The 23,141-nt window shown below is 34.6% G+C and overlaps 3 protein-coding genes across 5 annotated transcripts; 1 reads left to right on the top strand and 2 right to left on the bottom strand.

The window, feature by feature from the left end:
* Nucleotides 1-1,131: 1,131 nt before the first annotated feature.
* Nucleotides 1,132-20,570, top strand: LOC114481536 (integrin alpha-M-like). Of its 3 annotated transcripts, none has more exons than XM_028476455.1 (30): nucleotides 1,132-1,243; nucleotides 3,371-3,473; nucleotides 4,593-4,696; nucleotides 4,913-4,977; nucleotides 5,084-5,198; nucleotides 6,155-6,282; nucleotides 6,508-6,650; nucleotides 7,609-7,759; nucleotides 9,644-9,794; nucleotides 10,227-10,300; nucleotides 10,375-10,495; nucleotides 12,096-12,229; nucleotides 12,295-12,435; nucleotides 12,512-12,724; nucleotides 14,147-14,280; nucleotides 14,377-14,519; nucleotides 14,622-14,755; nucleotides 15,049-15,174; nucleotides 15,266-15,339; nucleotides 16,768-16,909; nucleotides 17,553-17,651; nucleotides 17,728-17,807; nucleotides 17,898-17,984; nucleotides 18,134-18,203; nucleotides 18,276-18,374; nucleotides 18,481-18,561; nucleotides 19,818-19,928; nucleotides 20,022-20,135; nucleotides 20,219-20,329; nucleotides 20,421-20,570. In XM_028476455.1, the coding sequence occupies exons 1-30, from the start codon at nucleotides 1,207-1,209 to the stop codon at nucleotides 20,505-20,507; spliced, it is 3,372 nt and encodes a 1,123-aa protein (XP_028332256.1). In that variant the 5' UTR covers nucleotides 1,132-1,206; the 3' UTR covers nucleotides 20,508-20,570. The 3 variants fall into 3 exon arrangements, with proteins under 3 accessions (XP_028332256.1, XP_028332257.1, XP_028332255.1); XM_028476456.1 differs by having other exon boundaries at nucleotides 14,622-14,785; nucleotides 20,425-20,570; XM_028476454.1 differs by having other exon boundaries at nucleotides 14,622-14,785.
* An 897-nt stretch (nucleotides 20,571-21,467) lies between these two features.
* Nucleotides 21,468-22,557, bottom strand: LOC114482030 (tryptase gamma-like). Its single transcript, XM_028477195.1, has 3 exons — nucleotides 22,081-22,557; nucleotides 21,817-21,926; nucleotides 21,468-21,739 (listed from the first exon to the last, which is right to left on the bottom strand). The coding sequence occupies exons 1-3, from the start codon at nucleotides 22,376-22,378 to the stop codon at nucleotides 21,491-21,493; spliced, it is 657 nt and encodes a 218-aa protein (XP_028332996.1). The 5' UTR covers nucleotides 22,379-22,557; the 3' UTR covers nucleotides 21,468-21,490.
* A 12-nt stretch (nucleotides 22,558-22,569) lies between these two features.
* Nucleotides 22,570-23,139, bottom strand: LOC114481804 (tryptase gamma-like; the record flags this gene model as incomplete). Its single annotated transcript, XM_028476841.1, has 3 exons — nucleotides 22,570-22,590; nucleotides 22,697-23,023; nucleotides 23,107-23,139. Coding segments are annotated over 3 exons (381 nt in total), but the record flags the coding sequence as incomplete, so codon positions are not given.
* Nucleotides 23,140-23,141: the final 2 nt, after the last annotated feature.

Here is a 23,141-nt window from a genome sequence, read left to right as displayed (position 1 = left end):
TCATACATGAACATAGATTTCTCAGAAACTCCAGATATTATCTTTAAGTGTGCTCATTTTATTTGAAGTATATTTTAGGGGTCTTATGATAGCCTTATCTAAAAATATATGTATAGGGTTAGGGTTGTATAAATATATATATATATATATATATATATATATATATATATATATATATATATATATATTTCCAAAATTCTTCCATTTTTATTCCTTACCTCTGAAATTTGAGTGTTTTTTCCTTAAATTTTTCTCATGCCTTACTATACATTGCCCATCATTTTTGCACTATTTTTTTAATACCAGTTCTTACACTCTCCACTCTCTAGTACATGAATTCACTGAACAACAGTTGTCACACATTAAAAAAAAAATAATCTTATAACCTCAAGAGCAGCAGTTGATAGAAATGCTGACTTCCGACTTCCTGAGTTGTGGCTTTGGCCTGAAATAGTCGACAACATGTAGAGTGGTGATAAAAAAACGATAGCCCCACACATAACATTCCTTTTCTTAGTTATAGGATTTTATGTATTATTAAGTGTATTTAAAAACACAATGAAGCTATTAAATCGAGTTACAGTAAATGAAGAGTTGAAATAGGATGAAATGCATGATTTGAATAAATCTAAATGAGATTTAATTGAAATATATGAACATCTGAGATAATATAATAGTAATACATTTCATTTTGTCATATTTCATCTATTCTTTTCTTTTCTCTTCTATTCTATGTGAGCTTCAGTTTTGGAGATCCTTTGATACGCCTGTTTGTGCGTTGATAAAAGTTGACAAGTGTAGTTTTATTAGAATGAATATTGTCCCACTGTAATGTCTGGTTTTCTTTTGATTTCTACTTTTGCTTCTTATAATCCTGTTTTTGTCTCTTGTCTTGCAGCTCCAGTTAGTTGCATTTAGCTTCTGCACCCCACATTAGATAAATATTAGACGTGAGTTAAACCTCCATTACTTACTGGAATCATTTAAAAAATATATATTTTTAGTATCAGAAGCTGAAAATAATTATCTGATTATTTGAGACCTTGGTATATGAAACAGAGATGACACCTCCTACATCACTGTTACCATGACACTGCTTTCAACTTTTACCTCATTCCCTCCTTGGTTCATCACACTCAGAGTTTAGAAAAACTTACACGAGCAGAAACAGTTTCATGTGACTCTGTCGTTGATGGGAAAAGCAAAATGATCTGGACGATTACTGCTGTGTTATTCCTGGCAGGTAGGACAAGCTATTCTGTGAAAATAAGTCATCAATTTGCTGTTACCGTTTAAATTTAACATTTAGATTTAGATTCAACATTTAACTTTTAACATTTACATTTACATTTACATTTAACATTTTGATTTAGATTTAACATTTAGATTCAACATTTGACATTTAAAATTTACATTTAACATTTTGATTTAGATTTAACATTTAGATTTAGGTCTCTAAAATGCCCATAGGAGTGAATGAGTGAGTGAGTGATTGTCTGTCTGTGTTGCCCTGTGATGGACTGGCACCCTGTCCAGGGTGTACCCCCGCCCAGCGCCCTATGAGAGCCGGAGATTGGCACCGGCAGACCCCCGCAACCCTGATAAATGGGAATAAGTGGGTATGAAGATGGATGGATGGATGGATTTAGATTTAGATTTAGTTTTAACATTTAGATTTAACATTTAGATTTAAAATTTACATTCATATTTAATATTTAACATTTAGATTTAACATTAAGCATGTATATTCATGTTTAACATTTACATTTAAATGTAACATTTAGATTTAGATTTAACATTTAACATTTAGATTTAACATTTAACATTTAGATTTAACATTTGGATTTAGATTCAATATTTGACATTTAAATCTAACATTAAGCATATATATTTAGATTTAACTTTTACATTTAAATGTAACATTTAGACTTTAGACTAGATTTAGATTTAACATTAAGATTTAAAATGTATATTTATATTTAATTAACATTTAGATTTAACATTAAACATTTATATTTAATTAAAATTTAGATTTAACATTAAACATTTATATTTATGTTTAACATTTAAATTTAAATGTAACATTTAGACTTTACATTTAGATTTAGGTTTAACATTTAACATTTAACATTTAACATTAAGCATATATATTTAGATTTAACATTTACGTTTAAATGTAACATTTAGACTTTAGATTAACATTTAGATTTAACATTTTATTTGTACAAGAAAAGTAAATATCATATTTGTTGCAAAATGTTGCAAAAATTGCTGTTTATTGAACCATGTGCAACTTTACAATCTGAGCTCCATAGTTTATAGGGTGTTTATATTGATATTGTTACACATTGATACACGTGCAGAACATTAGTTTAAACTTTGAACATGAAGAACTTCAAGAACGGTTTGAGATTAGCGTCCCAAAATAACTTGAAGTAAAAGTATACAGTACATTAAAACACCAACACAATTATATTAGCATATGCTAGCTCATAGTGAGTGTCTACTAAATTATTGTCAAGTATTCATGAATTTAGATAATTGGACAATTATTGTAACAGTACATCTTATTTATACGGCAAATCATGAATAAAGTCCAAATGTCGAGATTAAAGTTTAAATGTTGTGAATAAAGTTGAACTATAATCAATCAATCAATCAATCAATCAATCTATTATTTTGTATAGCGCCAAATCATAACCAATGGTATCTCAAGACACTTTACAGTAGATTAAAGTCGAAAAGACGTGAGTAAAATCGAAATTTTGAAAATAAACTAAAGATTTTATTTCATTGCAAACCTTTTACTTTCATCACTGTATTGTATTTTGAGTTCATTTGTGAAATTTTGACTTTAATCTTGACATTTTGACTTTATTCTGGATTTGCTCAAAATTATTTTCTCCTTCAAAACGGGTGCTAATTCACTTCCTTATATTTACAAGATGTTTAGGATCATTTTATTCATATTTTACATTTTAGAGTCCCTTAAATAGCACCTTAAGTTTTAGAATATGTACTGTTTAAATGGACTTGTAACTACCCGAAGATCTGGAAAATAAACAACTGAGCAAAGAGCAAACTATTTCCGGTTGTGTGTGTGTGTGTGTGTGTGTGTGTGTGTGTGTGTGTGTGTGTGTGTGTGTGTGTGTGTGTGTGTGTGTGTGTGTGTGTGTGTGTGTGTGTGTGTGTGTGTGTGTGTGTGTGTGTGTGTTTGGTAATTTGTAGAACAGAACGACTGACAAATCCAGTTCAAAAGACTGCTGCCATCTAGCGGCGAAGATGTTCAACACACACTTTATAAACATGTTGCCACATTTAATACACATACTTTAAAGGTATCAACTGTGTTTCCTTCTTCATCCATAAGAGTTGGAGACTCTGCTATGTTTTAATATCGATCCTGTGGCTTGGAAGTCTTTGAGAAACCCGGCTGCAGGGTTTGGGTACCAAGTTGTGCAAAGACAGTCTGAGTAAGTTCATGTTTATTTTATTTTATTTTATTTTTTCTGTTAGCGGGGTTACGACAGATCTTGACAAAACTTTCATTAAAGATATGAAATTCTTACGCCAATTGATAATTCTGATTCTGGATCAGTTTTCTGATTGTAAAGTTGCGCATGGTAAAATAAACAGCAACTTTTCGCAACATTTAGCAACAAACCACGTTTTTAAAAACATATGTTACTTTTGACCAGATGTATGGCAATATTTGTGAAATTCATGATATTTACTTTTCTTGTTAAAAATATGTCGTTATTAAATCTAAAATGTGAATGTAAATCTAAATGCTAAATACTTTATGCTAAATTTTAAAGCTAAATAGTAAAACTAAATAGTAAATCTAAATCAAAATGTTAAATCTAAATGCTAAATCTGTATGCTAAATGTTAAATGTCAAATCTAAATGTTAAATCTAAATCAATGCATTAAAACTTAAATGTAAATCTCCATTGTTAAATCTAAATGTTAAGTCTTCAATCTTAAATGTAAATGTTAAATCTAAATATTAAATCTGAATCTAAATGTAAATTTAAATGCTATTTACTTTATGCTAAATGTTAAATCTAAATGTTTTAAATCTAAATATTAAATCTAAATATTAAATCTAAATCTAAATCTAAATCTAAATGTAAATCTAAATGCTAAATACTTTATGCTAAATGTTAAATCCAAATGTTTTAAATCTAAATATTAAATCTAAATCTAAATGTAATTCTAAATGCTAAATACTTTATGCTAAATGTTAAATATAAGTATTAAATCTAAATCTAAACGTTAAATGTTAAATGTTAAATCTAAATTTAAATGTTAAATGTTCAATATAAATCCTAAATCAAAATGTCATGGGAGAAACGAAATATTTAGCTAATACACAAATTCACTGGAAATACCAAAATAAAAGCTCGTTGACGCAAACGAGAGCTATCGGCGGAGTGGTTTGTTGTTAAATGTGTGCAAAACGCTGCTGTTTATTTTAGCATGTGCAACTTTACAATTGCCGTACAAGTTGCATGAGGGTTGATGACTGCATTGACAGTGTTTGCATTTATATTTGTGTGTGTGCTCTTTACACACTGCACATGTTGTAGTTTGCTGGTTAGTGCTCCACTTGCACAATTTTCACCCAATGGAAGAGGGCAAATATACCGATGCGACGCCACCAACAACAACTGCAAAATCATTCCACAGTCAGGTACCAAACATTTGTCTCTAAATTCTGAAAAAATACAGTGAAAAAGTGTTTTAACAACAAAATTGCACCATGAGAATGAATACAGGATATTTTAAATTAATTCAATTCATTTAAAATCGATAGAATATACATTGAAATAGTGATAATAAAATGCAACATAATTGAAAATAATTGACTTTAGATATTAATGCATATATTTCCTACATGTTTTTACAGTTTTTGCAGTCAACATGTCCCTTGGCTTGACAATGACCATTGATCCGAAAACACAAAACACAATTGTGAGTTAATGATTGCAACAAAAAACCAGCACAATGGTCTGCCATGTAATCAAATCAATCAACCAATCAATTGTTTTTCTGTATGTCTGTGTTTTTCTTTTTCCAGGCGTGTGGCCCAACTATTCCCAAGGACTGTCGAAGTATCACCATGTATAAGGGCATGTGTTTGGAGATTAGACCCTCCAATACATTTGGATCACCAATACCAAGATCGCTCGCTGGTAATGTTCAATGTGGAGGATTGCAACATTACAACTTGAAATTGAAGCACACTTTTCTATATTATTGTGTTTCATGGCATAAAATATGAAACATCTAAATGTCTTCAATGACAATACGATCAAAAAACTACATTTTTCACTGCCTTGAACAATCCTTTAAAACTCAAGAAAAATAATGTAATTGAACATCCCCAGCGGCTGGAAATGCTTTTCCTCTTCTCTGCCCTGGATCCCGCCCCAAACACCCCTCCCCCAAAATCCCCCCCCCCCCCCCCCCCCGCCCACATGCTATGTTCCCGAGCTCTTTTGTGGCTGTTTTTATTTTGTTTCTCATAGTGCATGTACGCTGAGGAGTTTTTTCCCTAGTTTTATACTGTCCTGCAATAGGGAACTCAGTTTAAAACCTGCCTTTTCCCCCTGACCTCTCCTTCTGCTGTTCTCCCATTTTTCATCTAAATACGGGGCGCCGCCCTAGTGGCAAACCACAGTTCTTCAGCTCCTGTCCTCCAATATATGTTATATGTGTTATATGTGATTTTCTTGAACGGAATGAAACTGAAATGAAATTGTGTTGCTCCGTTGCTCTGTAACATGTACAATGACAAACAAAGTTATTCAATTAAAAATAAAAATTGCAAATATGAAAAACGAATCGCTTGCCGGCAAACTTTGACCCAATTTGGACGGATCTGTAATAAACTAAATTGTAAATTATTTAAATAAAATTAGATTACACTAAATTAAATTAAATTAGATTTGGTGATACTAATGACACTAGTGAAAAATTGACAGATTCCACATATTCATTAGAAGATCATTATTATTATTATAAAAAAAAATCATCAGCTGACATTTTAAATACAATTTAAAATTCTATTTCCTGAAATTAGAGACCACCATTTTATGCTTCTTCTTCAAAAAAAAAAAAATGGATTCATCTTCTTTGTTTTTTTCAGAGTGTCAAACCCAAGCTGACATTGCTTTTCTGCTGGATGGATCAACCAGTGTTAGTCCAAATGATTTTATTAGAATGAAGACTTTTGTTAAAGACGTAATTAACTCTTTTATCAAACAGGACACACAGGTAAAACCCTAATCACAACTTATTTTCAGTCTTAAATTATGTCTACTTCCTGAAGAGCAATCTGTGGTTTTTGAAGCACATATACAGTATACAGTATACATACACTTAAAAATAACTGTTGTTTAATTCTGCATATATATATATATATTCTTTATTTATAGTTTCATATATTATTTTCTCCAAACAGCATGGTCTTGTCTGCTCACGGTCCTTCACTTCTTTCAGTTTTCCATTACCCAGTTTTCCGACTGGAACAAAATCCATTATTATTTCAACACATTCAATAAAAAAAACTGGAAGAAAGAAATTGATAAAATAACACAACTGGGAGGAGGAACAAACACAGCTGCTGCCATCCGACATGTTGTGTGAGTGTCTTTAAGTTTGTCTTTATTATAGCCGTGTGTACATTATCTGAATATTAACTTAATAAAACAAGTGGCTCAGGATGTACTTTACTTTCTGTCATTGGATACATTAGTAACTAATAAGTAAAATTAGTAATTAACCATGACGATTTCACCCAGTGAAACTGTTATAAAACCTGATAAAAACTGTTTTTGTAATGTAATTGCAATTACAAATTCAAATGTGATGTTTATTATATTTTATATATATATATATATATATATATATATATATGTGTGTGTGTGTATTAAAGTTGGGGTAAATTACATTTTTAGATTACAATTACATTCTAAATTACTAAAATTCTATTACAGTTAATCAAAAATAAATAACCTAGAATTTAACCATCCTCTTGTGTTAGCTTTCTGTTAGCATCTCTTATGATAACATGTCCTAAATCAGCTGTAAAATACACTATAAACAAATATCTATCATCTATTTTCTTCCCTATCTATTAGTTATATTGTTCGGCCTCCTAATCCATGAAAATATAGATTTTAATATATATGGTGTGGGCGTCTGATCTTTTTTTGTGTCAGTATATCCCTAAATTTGTTTATTTTTTTAAAATGGTAAAATGTGGGTAAGCTTAATATGAAACATATTTTAATAATTGTTAACTACATATGTGTAGAACTGTACATATAACTGTAACATGGTTTCCCCAGTTTGGCGTTAAATTGTATTTCACAATTTTTATAGAATTACAATTACAAAGTCAATTATCTACACTCGATTACAATTTAATCACGTTTACGACAGAAACAGATTTTGTAAATTACAATTACTAATATAATTGTGCAGTAATTGTATTTAATTATCAATTACGCGATTATATTTTATATAATTGACTACGACTCTGATAAATAGATATATACTGTATAAATGTGTGGTTTTCTTTTTCTTTTCCTTTTTCAGACGGAGGGTCTTCTCACCTGATTCAGGTTCCAGGTTAAATGTAAAAAAAGTTTTAGTTGTCATTGCAGACGGAGACTCACATGACAGAAAGCTGCTGCCAAAAGTAGCATCGGAGGCTCAAATGAAAAAAATCCTTAGATTTGCTATTGGGGTGAGTTGTGTCTGTGATGTGATTGTGTTACGAGTAAAAGTGAGGGTCAGAGGTGAAAAGAGTACTGACACATCCTACACAGAAGTACTGTTACTTGATTGAAACTGTACTCAAGTACAAGTACAAGTAAGTCATTTATAAAACACTCAAGCGCAAGAAAAAAGTAGCTCAATTAAATAGTACTCAAAGTAAAAGTTACTAGTTACTTTGTCACCCTTACGTTTTGTTTTCTTGGTAATAAATATTACAACAGCTCCCTTGCATACAGTAAACATTTCATGTATAATCTTGCCCAATTGGAGCTTTTTTTTTTCTCCACAAAAGCATCTGTATAAAATAAAAGGTTTATCAAAATGTACAATTCTTTTTTTTTTTAAATAAAGAAATTAATTAAATTCAAAATTTAAAAAAATTCTCAAGCTCTAAAGATAGCTACATTTATAAACTCTCAAACTGCGAAAATAACCAGCATTTAATGGTGTTTTGGTGCGGTGCATTACGTTTAATCTGATTGGTCAGATATGATGTGATACATTTGAATGTTGTCTGGTTATTTCATTTTTTTGTAGTTTCACAATGTCCTTTGATCATTTTAAAACAAACAAAAAGACACAGTCATCAACATCTCCCGCCAGATTGGTTCTCATTATAACTCGCAACCTTTTCCTAAATGTCCTGAATCTAAGAACTTAGATGTATACATAAAAAAATATTATCACACCAGAATATAAAATTACTAACTGTCTCAAATGGTTTCTAAAAAAAGCTGTCCCCTTTGAAGATCCCTCGAACAGAGTAAAAAAAAAAAGGAACAAGGGCAATAACTCTGGAAAAAATTAATGCGCTCTTCTCATTTTCAAACTCCATCAAGGTATTGATACCCTGAAGTCACACGCTGAGTTTGGTTATCCTATCTTAAACAGTTTCTTTACCTCGGACGGATGGACGGATGGAGTTCAAATCTATATTCCCTTCCACTTTGTGGCAGGGGGTAAAAATAATAATTTGCTCGGTAACGGTTGGGTGTAGAAATGTAATGAATTACTTTACAATCTTTTAAAAAGTACTTAAGTACAAGTAAAATGACTGAAACTCAAAAAAGTACAAGTACCCATAAAAACAACTCAATTACTGTAACGTGAGTAGTTGTAATCCATTACTTTCACCTCTGATAGGGGTGCACCATGACTGAAACCTTTTCTGATGTTCGAACATTTTATTTCTGTGTGTTCTTGAACACTGATATAGTTTTTGTGATCGGTGACATTTTTGTCAACCTAAAGGCATAAGGTGCTCAAACGAGAAAACCATTAAAGCAGCCAAGTAGGATAACTAATTTTTTTTAAACTGTAACTTTATCCAAAAGTTGCTTTTGTTCACTGCTATCGCCAGTGTTCCCAGGGGACGGATGTTGACATTTTGTCTTCCACGGAAACATCTGAATACAGATGAAAATTATATCATATATACATTATATCAAAGGGAACACTATAAAGATTGTCTGGCAAAGGAACACAAGAAACCCCAGTAAGAATGACGTAAAAACACTTCTTAAAGAAACATCTCCACTTCAGTTCTTTTTTTTCTCCTTCTTCTATGGGTTCCCAATCCCATAATGCAATGCGTGAAACTTTTCCAAAATTCAAGGTACATGACAATTTCAACCCCTCAACGTTTGTTTGTGAGTAAAATCTCTTGGTTTTTCTTTGATTTATCATAAGATTCTTTATCTACGTTATAAAGAACGTTAGTTATCGTCCCCATCAGCTCTAACTTTGGTCGAGTTGTGAAACATTGTCATTAGAGTTTTAATGAGTACTGTACATGTGATGCCATTATTAGCACTGCAACAAAAAAATGGTAACTAATAAGTCTTGTTGCCAGGTTGGGAGCGCATTTACAGATGAAGAAGCACAGGACGAGCTGAACACGATTGCATCACATCCTTCACAGGACTATGTGTTTACAGTGGATGGTTTTGATGCTCTTGAGAAAATACGAGAGAACTTGCAAGAAAAGATCTTCTCTATTGAAGGTGCTGGCACAAGTTTTACGCTAATAACCTGCTTCCATCTGTGGAATTGTTCTGTTTTTCTTAATAGCGCGATTGGAGTATTTATTTGTATTGTCAATTTAGCTTTTTTCATTGGATTTTGCATTTGTTAATGGTGAAGGATGGGGGTAGGACTTGACAACATAGGCTTCTTCTTCCTATGCCTCGTTGAACAAATAAAATGTATTATATTGAAATTGACAATATTACTGTTGAGACATAATCTAAAAACAACGAAAAACAATTGGCAAGAGGAATCGTAAGAGTCTGAAACTAAACACTTTCAGTAATTAATATATGCAGATGTAAAAACTACTATAGATTTCAAGTGTTTATTCCTGTGAAGATGTTTGTATGTAACATCAACTTGCAGGCTGCAATAGAGTTGAAAAAAACGGCCATTCTCTGATACAGGATCTAAAACCAGTGGTGAGTCTTTGACGATGGAAATGTCCCAAGATGGCTTCAGGGCAGCATTTACACCCAAGGTAAATAATGCACCAGAAATACAGATCACGGTCCTACAACGACAGACAAACAAATGGCGCTGCTCACATTGCAGGGAATTCTGATGTCTGTTGTTGGTGAAAACCAGTGGAGGGGTGGCTACATACAGTACAAGAGTAACGGCCAAGAAGTGGGCTCCTATAAACCCTATTCGGTGGAGCCTGATAGCTATCTCGGTGAGATAAGTTCACAACTATACTGTATTTATGCATTTAAAAAGACACAGGAAAAGTCTCTCAGTTAAAGCTGATTTTACAGCTACTTAAATAGCATAAATCAATTTTCATGAGAAAAACAGGAAGCCTATATTGCTATTTTTCCAACTATTAACATGTGTATGTAAGAAGGACCCAATTAGAAAAATCACAAAATATAAGAAAACCAAAGAGCTCAACACAATAACCCTAAAAACGTGGGACGAAAACCTGCACAACTTAGAAAACAATCCACCGTCAAACACTGTGGCTGTGTTCAAAATCACATACTAATGATAAGCGTTCCCACTGAAGTATACATTGAAGCATTTTAAGTGAGAAAGTGACCAAGTAGAATATCAACATATGGTCATTTGATTCATAAAACTCGTGGAAACACATTTTATACCAACATTTCAGAGATTTTCCGAGACCCTCCATTGTGTAATTGACTAAACTTCCAGTTAACTTCAAAACAAGAGCCCTATTTACAAACTAATGAAAGATAAGAAGAAATGCTTTTGTTTTGAAAAGGGGATGTTTGCCTTTAAGCTCGAAGCCAGTCCCACGACTATTTTACGTTCAGCTCGCATTGCATCATGGGGCGGTTGAGTACGACTAGTGCATGCTTCAAAAATGTCCTAATTTAGTAAACATTCGGGTATTTCTCAAGTACTCAATCTTTGCATACTATCTAATGTGAACGCACTACATACTTAAACTTAGTATGAGTAGTATGTTAATATGAGATTTCAAACACATTCTCTATTGTCCATGCATCCTTTAAGTACTAAGGGAAGGTAATCAAGGGGATGGGATTCACCTGTGACAGCACAGAGGGACAAATGCATGTACGCTGCACTTTTACACAGATATGACAGGGGGCGCCAAACACGAGGAAGGCCTAACCCAACAGAGGACAACCTGTGGAGAAAACAAAACACAAACCTTCATAGATTGCTACTGAGGTGTATTGCATTCACTTGAAAAAAAATTAATTATTTATATATTTTTATTCGTTTTTCGGGCACTTTCTTTCATGTTTTTTTTATTTTTTTGGCAAAGTTCTTTTGTTTTTCAGACAAATTTGAAAAAATGACTCCGACAAAACAGAAAAAATTTATGAAAAACAGAAGAAGAAAAAAATTTTATGAAAAACAGATAAAAATAGCCCAAAAAACAAACCAAAAAGAGAAATTATTCAGTAAAAAACCTGCTTTTTTTTCTCCAAGTGAATGCAAAAAGCTTCCTTAGATTGCAAACATTATAACAAATATTCCAATCAACAGTGTCTCTACTTGGAGGCGCCGCTGTTTCTGGCTTCATGCAGATTATGCAACTTACATCAAGTCAAGTACTGTCAAGTGGACTTCATGTCTTGTTGAGTTAGGTTGAATTTGGTGCTCATAATGTTTTGGCTGAAAAAAGGTTTGTTAGCAGATTAATTTATGGAAAGCTGTTGTCAAATGACTCTGTAAATAAATATAAAGTTAGTTTAGCCCCAATTAATTATTCTCGTGAAGAATCCACACACAGGCTAAGCTCAGGTCTTTCTAATGACTTCATTTACTCTACATTTTAGGGTACTCGATAGCGGTTGCTCAAACCCCTCAAGGCACACTGACAGTTCTTGGCGCTCCCAGATATAAACACAAAGGAATGGTCATGGCTGTATCGTCATCACGATCACAAATGATCACCCCTTATCCACAGCAGGTATAAGAGACAGTCAACACTGTTGGTTATTCCACCAAACTAATGATTTTCATCCACTGTTTCAGACTGGGGAATATTTCGGAGCAGAAGTTTGTTCAATGGACTTACAAGATGATGGTTATACAGACCTCATCCTCATATCTGCTCCAATGCATCAGGATCCTGACAGAGAGGGAAGAGTTTACATTTGCAGAATCATTAGCATGGTAAATTACCAAATGTATTTCCATCATTAGCTTACTGGCCACTAAAGACTCACTGACACCATCACATTTTCCACAGAGAGTGGAGTGTCTTTTTGACTCCGAAATAGCGCTGAGGGGTGATGCGTCCGTCAAAGGAAGGTTTGGATCTTCTCTTGCTGTTCTGCCTGATCTAAACACAGACGGACTGGCAGATTTAGCCGTTGGCGCACCTCTTGAGAACGACGGCCAGGGCAGCATCTACATATTCCATGGAGAGGGAATGCAATGGATCAGTCCTCTGTACTCACAGGTGAAGAGAAAACAAATGTTTCACGTAGAATATACTGTATGTGTTTACATGCCGATGCCTGGAAAGGCCTTATAAACACAGAAAAACTTCTACAGATTCACATTTACTCAAAGTTTGACACTAAAGAGAAATTCAGCCAAATTCTACCTTAAAAACAACACATGGGTGAAATACAATAAATAAAAATGTCTGACGCAGGACAAAAATCTTACTCAAATCTTTATAATAACAGATTTGATTTTAAGCAAAACATTGACCTATAAATAGAAATAGATTTAACATTAAGGGGCACCTGTACGAGTCATACTTAATACATCATTTGTGTTTTATGGATTACCAATAAACAAAAAGATGTGGGTCGAGTGTAAATTTGGGTCGAGTGTAAATGTCAGTGTTTACATTGGTTCCCAGTTTGTTCCTTTGATATGCCTCATTATTTTTATTTATTATTTTTTAAGCTTTTTTACACAATTATTTTGATATTATTTTATTTATTACAACAGCCAACATAAGGATGTGTGTAGGATCTACTTTTGACGTGTCTTTAGTTGTTAGTGTCTGGAGTTATTGCGAAAGTGAGCAGAAAGTGGGCTTAACAGGGAACGAGTTTGAAAGGACATTGAAGCGATTTAGAGGAGGAATAGCTGATTAAATCTTTAGAATTACAGTATATATGATTTTTTTGATAGAGCTTATAATTCACTACAGGTAGGCCTACCTAACAAACTAGTAACTAAAGTTGGTGGAAAAGCTGGTGAAACGGGATTTAAAAAAACACAGAAAACAGTTAAAAGTTGCCAAAGTGGCTAAAAACAGACTGAAAAAAATGGCAAAAAGGGTTAAAAGTGTCAAGATTGGAACAACTAGTTTAAACTGGCAAATAATGGGCATGAAAAATGGTAAATGTGGTTAAATTGGCAAGAAAAATAGCATGGTATATGGTGAAAAGAGGTTAAAAGTGACAATAATGGGTCAACATATGTGACATTAGGCAGAAAAGTGATGGAAAGGGTTTATAAGTGCCAACAATGTCTTACAAGTAGACGATATGTGCAGAAAAGGCATTGAAATTTGATGAAGAAATTAGTAAAATGCAGCAACAGTTTATTAAAAAAAGCAAAAAATATGACAAGAAAAAGTGTTGAAAATAGGTTGAAATATGGCAAGCTTGGTGCAGCTGCAGAAAAAGGCTAAAAAAAAATGGGCTCACGTTGTTAAAAAAATACTCCAAGTTTCTTGAAGGCATCTGGCGACCCCCTTCCTTCTTAAGCTATGCTTTAAATGTACCGGTTGGTGTATATTTGGTGTTACACAATAGTAGCAAAAATGTTTTCGTTATAGCTTTCAAAAATGTCGCCTTAGCTTCAGCATCATGCCTTAGCATAGCCTCACTCACGATCCAGTTGGATTTCTGTTACACAGAGAATTCCCGCCTCTGAAGTTGAGTCCGGGCTGAGGTTCTTTGGCATCTCAATCAGTCCTTTGTCTTTGGACCAAAGTGGAGACAAACTGCCGGATCTGGCTGTGGGTTCAAAGGGCAGAGTTCTTCTACTCAGGTCAGTCCTAGAAATCTGAAGCAAATTCCTTGGTGAGCCTTCGTGAAGGATTTGAAAGGTTGTTCATGTGTATTCACCAATTTTGCTTGGTTTCAGATCAAGGCCGATCGTAATGATAGAGGCTACGGTAGCTTTCACTCCAAACCAAATCCCAACTCAGAACCCAGACTGTATTCATCCATTGGCCAGTAGCGCTGATATCTGCTTCATCATGATCCCACACTCTGCAGTAGATAGAGGTTCCTTATAAATTTAAAAACTTGTGTCTTTTTATTTGTATTTGCTACCATTTTTATGTTCACAGTTGTAATCTCTAAGTGAAACTCGCTTGTGTTTTCCAGCACAAGCAAGAATTAATTTCACTTTCACCCTGGATGCGACTCGCAAATTCCCAAACAACCGTGCTTACATGACTGAGAAACAACGAGGGAAGAGAAAGTCGAGCGACGCGGTTGACGTCGACTTAAATCGTCGCGTATGTTTCACTGTGTTGTTTTTTATTGAGGTAAACACCGACAAACATGTTGCGATAGCATTATAGTAGCTGACTCTCAACAAATACATTTGATGTCTATAGATGTCTTCTTAAATCATAGCGCTACATTGGAAAGCGAACAACTCGTCAGACAACTGACATTTATTATTTGTTAGATTTTAATAACTAAGTCATATTTTGCATATCTTTTCAAGTAAAATTAATTTTTCATTTTTTTCGGTGTGAGTTCAGATTTCAACATTTGATTTTTTTTTTTTTTTTTTTTCTTGCAGCCTTGTCCAGATGATGCTCTGAATGAACTTAGAAATGAACTCCAATTCACATTTAAAGGTCTATCCTTGGGTGGCGGCCTCAAGCCAAGTCTGGCCCAGGAGGCTCAAACAACCACTTTTCATCCTGTACGTAACAATAAGCCTTCATATAATCTAAAACACAAAAGTTTTATGTACTCACTTTAAACAACTGGACGTCACCGCACTGTTCTTTCAGATCGGGTTTGAAATCTATTGTGGAACTGACAACAGGTGTGTTGACAACCTAAAGGTGGATTTCAACTTCACCAGGTAAATATGACACATGCACCAACAATTAGAGGCGATGAATAAAAATGGTTCCTTAAAGAGTGACTAAACCTGCTGGTCCAACTCTCAACATTTTAGTCAGAGTATTTAAATTTGGCAAATTTAGTTGTAAAATGTTCTGGTAACTGCCCTCTATGGGTTGAAACCAGGCTATTACAATTGGTTTTTGCTATTGGCTGAGAACAAGATCATGTGACGTCTTGGGACCATCTTGATTCACAAACAAGCACAGTTAGCCCCGCCCCTTTTATAAAAAACTAGCACCTGTGGGCTTTACAATCTGTGGTGAGTAGGTTGGACCGAGAGAAGAGGGAATAGGGAGGTATAATGAGTAATTAGTAGCTAGTTAGCATAGCATCGATTGTTCATTGGAGATTTTATAGTAAAGAGAAGGCATGTCTTCACTGCTCCAGGAGCCCCTCCCATAATCAAGGATTTTTTTTTAAATTTCCCACTTAGTGGCAGGTCAGGAGAAAGCAGGGGTTTAGTTACTCATTAAAGCTGCAGTATGTAAGTTTTGTTGGCTTCATTTGATCAAAAATCCATAATTTCCGAAGTGCTCTGATAGGAAACGGGACCTCTGCTACTTATCTTGTCTCTATATAACAGCTTTAGAAATCCAGGAGCATTTTTCAGCCAATCAGATATTTTTGTGGTTACACAGCAAAGCAAGCAGAAAAGGGAAGACCGTAGTAGAAAAGCAACAGTCTAAAGACCCAAACATACTCAGATAGAACGGACTCACGTAGGTCCGTGAGTGCTCAGTCTAAAACACCAGAAAAGACATTGACGGCTCAGTCTAAAACACCAGAAAACTCTTCAATAACACAAGATAGAGTCCCTAAGAGCTCCACAGTTGTGCGCGTTCATGAGGATATTGGTAAGGGACGATAGGTTTCAAAACAGGGAGGGGAGGAGGGAGCATGGTTGTTTCAAGACAAGTCTCATGATTCTACATAGTGCAGCTTTAATAAGAATATGGTTTTGTTTAGAATAGGAACCTAAAACATTAACACAATTCAGTTGTTGTTAATTAGTCAATCATGGTACTTTTTCATTAATCAGTTTATCTAAATTTAATCAAAATGGCAAAAGTAATCTGTCAGCAAACAGCAGGAACGTCACTATTTTTCATATACAGCGTTGGGGTTTTTGATGTTCACAGCCATTCCTCAGATACACCAGAATATCTTTAATATTCTAATTGTAACTTCACAATTGTTTCTGCATATATGGATTCTCTGGATGTTTTCCTCCATATGTTGCATGATTACATCCAAACACATGTTTTTCTAATAAATAACAAGCAAGATATGGATTATTCTAGAAGTTCAACTTAAAACTTCCCAGGTTGTGTTGTTTGAGAGTGTAATTTTCCTTCCTGTTGCATGGTTTTTCATTCTGCGTCAGTTCTTCAGAGATCAGAGTGGGCATTGATGAGCTGTTGGACGTCACAGTATCGATAGAGAACTTGGAAGAAAACTCCTACAACAGCCATGTTACACTCACTTATCCAGTTGGCCTTTCCTACAGAAAGTTCATAAGTCTGGAAGTAAGACATTGCATAGCAATGATTATTTCTAAATGATAATTATTGTTATTGTAAGAATCAAATGACTTATTTGTAGGACATTTTATTTAGATTTTTGTACATTGTTTCTCTTGTGTTTAGTATGGATGAACTATTTTGTTTGAAACTATGTTCCTGTTTTTTTTAGTAATTATTGTTAATTGTCATACTTGTTCTTTTTTTTACTTTTCTTTTTCTATTTTAATACCTTTTACATGTTATGTTACCTTTTAAAATCTGGCCAGGGACACCAGATGAAAACTAGCCTTTTTTGTCAATCTCTGGCTCATTTACAGCACGTCTGTTTATTAATGTGCATTGTCCCTTTTAAATCATCAATAAATTCAATAAAATTCGATTTACAAATCCGAGAGAATGACAAAGCAAAACATTACAAACAATATCATGTTGTTCTTAATATTAGCTATTATTTCTTCATCCTGTAATGTGTACTCAAAATGGAAAACCAGAGTTCAACATGCAAACATACGATCATAAAAAGATACACTGTAAAACTTTAGTCGTACCTTTATGTGTCACTGTCAAGTTATCTGACAAGGTATGAATACGATACCCAACACTTTTTTAGGCCTTAAAACTGTTTTTTGTTTTTTTTTTAATCAAGGGAAGAATTCAGTGCGACTCTATAGATAGTGGAGACGATCGAAGACGAGGAAACACAGTCTGCAGTATTGATAAGCCTATTTTCAAGAGCAACACGAAGGTTGGTTTGGATGAATCTGTGCAAAATCAACCAATGAAGTAATTTTCTTTTTCTTTTTTCTATCATCCATTCATAGGCTCTATTCATTGTCTCCTATGGCATCACAACCAACAGTGAACTTGGCAGAAGCATCTTTATCTCTGCAAATGCAACCAGGTGTGGGTCTAATTCTCACCTGAATTGTTAGTGTTAGGGGCTGTTTCTGTAATAGAATGGACAGTAATACTTTTATTTATTTATTTCTAGTGGGAATCATCAGCACTCCCCAGCCAGTGAAGTCTACAAAGTCAAAGAAATTGATGTGAAGTACAGTATTGTCGTCACCATTGAAAGGTGAGTCCATTTGAAACCATCTCTCTACATCAGCCTATCCTTTTCACAGACTTAAAGCTCATTAAAAAAATAAAAATCATATTTTAATTCATTTCAAGGGATTTTTTTACATTATTTGCTAAAATATTCAAAATGTTCTATTTATATAGCTCATTCAGCTACAGCAATTTCTCCTTTGGAATGAACAATCTACAGAAACCTGTCAAACAGTTGATTAAGGTAAAATAAATTGTATATACTGTACTTCCCAAAACCTTATCGCTAAATGTGTATCTTTCTAAATGTATTTAGGTAACAAATGATCTCAGGGTACTGAATTTGACAGTGGTAATTCAAGTACCTGTGAAGCTTGGAGAAAAGGACATTTGGGCAAATGTGAGCAGTCTACAGGTGAAGTTGATTATTGCTACAGGAATTCCTCAAACGTACATGTGGAATAAATCATTGAGAAACCATAAAGATCAGCAGAACTGATGTGAAGCTGCGCTGATTTCAGATTCCTGGCTGTCAGATTGGCACAGATGAAGAACCACAAGTCAAAGACTTTGTCTCTCAGATAGAAAAAAACAAAGTAGTAGTAAGTATGGCTATCACATACTGTATCTGCATGCTGTAAAGTTACTTGAGTAATACTGTTTTAAGATTTGAAATCCAAACAAGTACACTTCATTGAAGGTGCTCTGTAGACAGGATTATATATATATATATGAAGTGGAACTGCCAGTGCAATACATGATGTAGCAGCGGCAAAGAAATTAGAGCACTAGCTTCACATGCAACCAGCTTCTACAGTACAAATAAAAATGTGACGTACAGGTATGTGCTTAAATGACTAAGTTTAGATGTGTAAAGAGTGAAATAAAATGTGTGGAGTCTCACGCCAACAAGTTTTTCCAGTCTGCGCCGCTCGTACATTAGCTTAGTGATGATGCCGTAGAACAGTGTTTCTCAAATAGGGGTACGTGTACCCCTAGGGGCACATGAGAAAGAGAGAGAGCGAAAGAGAGATAGGAATATTAACAAATAAGGTGTCAGTCTTGGTCCCACCCTAGTCGTGATGTGACGTGAAATGACAATTGAAATAAATCTATTCAGGAGGCACTAAATCAGTGTTTTCAACTTTGGGGTTTGGATGCCATGTGAGGTCGTCTGAAATTTCTGAAAAATTCAAATACATTGTGAAATTTTTATTTTGAAATAGTTATTATTTTTATTATTCTTAAAAATAAAAAAATAAAAACACACAATCTTATACAACCTCAATTCTATACTTACACTTTGTGAATCAAGTTCAACTAAAATGCAGTAATAGATATCTGATCTCAAACATGATCAAAAACTAATTCTAGAAAATAAATAAATAAATAAAATCTTTGGGGTTGCCAGAAGCGGTTGTGAACCACTGCACTAAATACTTTCTTTTCCGCTTTTTTACAAAATGAGATCATTTGAATTGTGTGTTATCACTCGTTCATTCCTTTATTATGCTCTATAGTTGTTTTTTTAAATAGTTTTCTAAGCAAAATGTTGCCGTCGGACAAAGGGGGGTCTTGGATTCAGAAATAAGCTAAAAAAGTTTGAAAACCACTGCCGTAGGACATGGGGCCAAACGCTACACACCTGCATCGCTCCACATGGTGAAAAGTGTCCATTATATGTTTGTTTAGAGGGAGGGGGTCAGGTACTCCAACATGTGTGCTCAATTCCACTTGATTCAGGTGTTTAAAGGAAACGTAAATTAATAAACTGTCTAATTTACTGTGAGCTAGAAAGTACCATCCCCGGTAATATGGTGGCTATGCATTCACTCTTTCATATTTCTAACACCTTCAGGACTGCTCTGTAGCCTTGTGTCGACAGTTTAAATGCAAGCAGTTCATGGGAGGCTTTGAGAGTACGACATTCAAGATTTCTGCAAACCTCAGTTCAGGGTGGATAGAGCAGGTAATTGATGTCAACGTGTACCTTCATGACTGAAACTTTCTCTTGGTATAAAACATTTTCAAATGCCCTGATTCCAATACTCTATTTTTCTAGATTGGACTTGAATCTGCCAAATTCCTCTTGACCAGCACAGCAAGTCTGGAGTTTGATAGAAACCAGTACATTTTCTTCTCAGCAGGATCGAACACCAACCCACCTGTTCGCAAGGTGATCACGTGCTAGATTGCTACTTCTTTATTTCTTTAGTTAGAAGAATAGTCTAACCAGAAATGTATTTTGTGACCTTGCAGGTAGAGGTAGAAGTCGAAGTTTATCCAGCACCGGATTTTACCAAAGCGATTATTGGTGGATCTCTGGGAGGACTGACCCTACTGATTCTACTTACTGCTGGCCTGTACAGGGTAAGCTAAAACACTTCTTAAACAGCTTCATAGAACAGGACCAACAAAGGTTCCCTTTAAATAAGATTCTTTCTTTTTCTGTTTTAATCAGGCAGGATTTTTCAAGAGTAAATACAAAGAAATGATCGATGAAAGTGCAACAAGTCCAGAAGCTGAAGATACAGCCCCACAAGAATAAAAGCAATAATTCTAACCATCAAACTTGTGCAAATATCACCCACTGAACTTAAAGCCATCAAAGCATCAGCATTTTTTTTCAGTAACTAATGTTTTATTTAACCTTTTTCATGATATTATTATATTTAGAATGTATTAATAAAATATGTTGCACTTGTAGGCTTTATTAGTATTAAAACCAGAAATCAGGTTTAATATTGTAAATGGACCCGGGGTCCATTTTCCGCTGCAGAATTTGGAAAACGTCTTTTTTGCACTGCGGAAAATTGGTGTGGGTTCATATTCTATAGAGGGGTCCATGTTACCCTGAGTAAAATGGGTGGGTCTATACTTCATGCAGAAACATTGGGGTGGGGGCACATATTTTATAGATGGGGTCCATATTCCGTAACGGAAAAAGGGGGGTCCATATTCTATTGACGGGGTCCATGTTATATGGGGGTCTATTTACAATCTTACACAGGAAGTAGCTCTGGTTTAAACTGCTTAAACTGCTGTAAAGAAAGATAAATGCATTACATCAAGGAATAAATAAAAAAAATCTTTATTTCACAAGTTTTGTAATTTATCAAGAAAATGTGCTAGATTTGCAGCATTATGAGAGAAATCACAGTGAAAGACAGTTACAGCAGTAAAACAAATTAGCATTTTAACTTTTTGGTTTTAGCTGCAGCTGTATTTCTGTTTGGGTCATCAATTATATATGTTTTTAGGCATCCTTGAATAAATTAAAACTAGGTCAACATCATTGATTTACATCTAGGTGTAAAAGTGATTCTCATTTTTGTTACATGAAAACATCAATTCAAAATGTATACATACATGCAAAAAAAATTTACAAAAATAATTTTTGCATTTAAAATCAGATTTTTTAAATAAAAGTTACCATTTTAAATCTTGATTTAGCAAAGTTTACACCACTTTTTGCTAAATAAACAAATTGTATTTGTTCAGTCCCTGGTATTAAAAATAGTTATATGTTTGTCACAACAAAGAAAACATTAAGGGAATAAACCACAGAAACATTGAGAAAACAGGTGTAATTCCATTTGAAATGGATGCAGGTGAAGGCATGTCACCAACTGTCTCCTTTAAAAATGATGCAAATCTTGATGTTTTGGCAAAGACCTGAATATCCACACGGCCCAGGGCTTTGTTTCCACTGAGAGTAACAACAGCAGCCTGGAACCATGATGACTCTGACTTGCAGAGCAAAGGGCTCCCTTCATGACCCTGTGAAGGCAAAACAATAAGAGCATGATTCTACTTATGTGAAAAGTTTAACCCACCATTATGTTGTTGTATTTTACCTGTTGAAGATCAACGGAAAAAGTACAAATGTTTTCCGAATCAGAGGCATCCGAACAAGCTGTAACCTGAGTTTCAAGGTCTCTGAGAAGTGGATCCACTTTTAAAAAACCTGCAAGAATGAAAAAAACATTAGTAAAGTATTTACAATACTGGTATCTACCATAAAAATATTTTTAGGGTTTGTTGTGCCACATCAAACATCTATCAAGAAATTAACAATTGGGAGTACTATTTTTTTCAATTTGCTGAGAAAGAACCCTTACGTTTCCTCCTGCTTTCCATCAACCAGCCTGTTACCCAGCATTCTGTACCACTAGGGAAGGTTAGATCATCGTTGATGTCCACACATAGAGGCTGAACGTAATCACTGAAGCTGACGGGTTTGGTCAGCTGTATTAATGCAATGTTTGACGAAGACATATTGGTTATGGATATGTTTGTTACACTCAATGATAACTCAAAATCGTTGGAAAGCTGCCGACCAACATTAACGGTCCATTCACGAAAATCTGGGGAAGAACTGTGAGAGAAAATGGCATACATGTGATTAAAAACCAACATATATAAAATTAATAGGTAAATAAAGTTAAGGTAGTGTCTATCTTGCCTGGAGAAACACTGGGCGGATGTGATGATAAAATTTTGTGCAATGAGAGATCCGGCACATTTGTATACCCCGTTTTTCTGAAGACTTACTACCCAAGGCCAGAGTCCTTCAGGGACATTTCCACTATCACCTACTGCACGATTGTTTAGGGGTGCATTGCCACATACTGTCCAACAAGCAAAAGGAACAAATGCTCAAGAAACATAGTACATGTATAAAACAGTGTAAAAGTTGAATTTGTTTTCATATGACACACCTGAAACACTTGTTACAGTAGGCAAAGATAAAGTTGAGGTAGTTGTCGATGACATTAAAGAGCCCAGTGTAGGTTTGATAATGGAAGCAGTAGGAGATGAAGAGGCTGCAAGTGGAAGGCCAGGACAAGTGTAGCTGCTGTCAGCATCTGGCCCACTGGAGGTAAACTGCACAAAGCCTGGTCTGTCTGATTGGATGTGGGAGTTGATCCAAGACTGGTATCTGGAAACCCTGGAGTAGACTCCTGGGAGATTGGGCCGAGCACAGCCAAAGCCAAAACTGACCACTCCTGACTGGACCCAAGTGGAGCCTTTTTGATTGACCAAAGGCCCTCCAGAGTCACCCTGAAGAGATGGAGGGACATGTGGGAACCGAGATCACTGCTGACAATGTTTACAATAAGAGAAAAACTCATGCTGATGTTTACCTGACACGAGTCTTTGCCTCCTGCCAAGACCCCAG

The sequence above is a fragment of the Gouania willdenowi genome, chromosome 19 (genome assembly GCF_900634775.1).
Source record: "Gouania willdenowi chromosome 19, fGouWil2.1, whole genome shotgun sequence".
Classification (NCBI taxonomy): domain Eukaryota; kingdom Metazoa; phylum Chordata; class Actinopteri; order Blenniiformes; family Gobiesocidae; genus Gouania; species Gouania willdenowi.
Note: the sequence above shows the minus strand (reverse complement) of the source record. Positions and strands in the feature narration are given on the sequence as shown.

Excerpts from the sequence above, each read along its gene's own strand:
- LOC114481536 (XM_028476454.1), top strand. The coding sequence starts at position 1,207 with ATGATCTGGACGATTACTGCTGTGTTATTCCTGGCAG. Across the intron at positions 14,281-14,376 it reads GGCAGAGTTCTTCTACTCAG|ATCAAGGCCGATCGTAATGA; the intron begins GTCAGTCCTAGA and ends GCTTGGTTTCAG. Across the intron at positions 17,808-17,897 it reads ATCTCTGCAAATGCAACCAG|TGGGAATCATCAGCACTCCC; the intron begins GTGTGGGTCTAA and ends ATTTATTTCTAG.
- LOC114482030 (XM_028477195.1), bottom strand. The coding sequence starts at position 22,378 with ATGTTGGTTTTTAATCACATGTATGCCATTTTCTCTCACAGTTCTTCC. Across the intron at positions 21,927-22,080 it reads GATGGAAAGCAGGAGGAAAC|GTTTTTTAAAAGTGGATCCA; the intron begins GTAAGGGTTCTT and ends TCATTCTTGCAG. Across the intron at positions 21,740-21,816 it reads TTTCCGTTGATCTTCAACAG|GGTCATGAAGGGAGCCCTTT; the intron begins GTAAAATACAAC and ends TTGCCTTCACAG.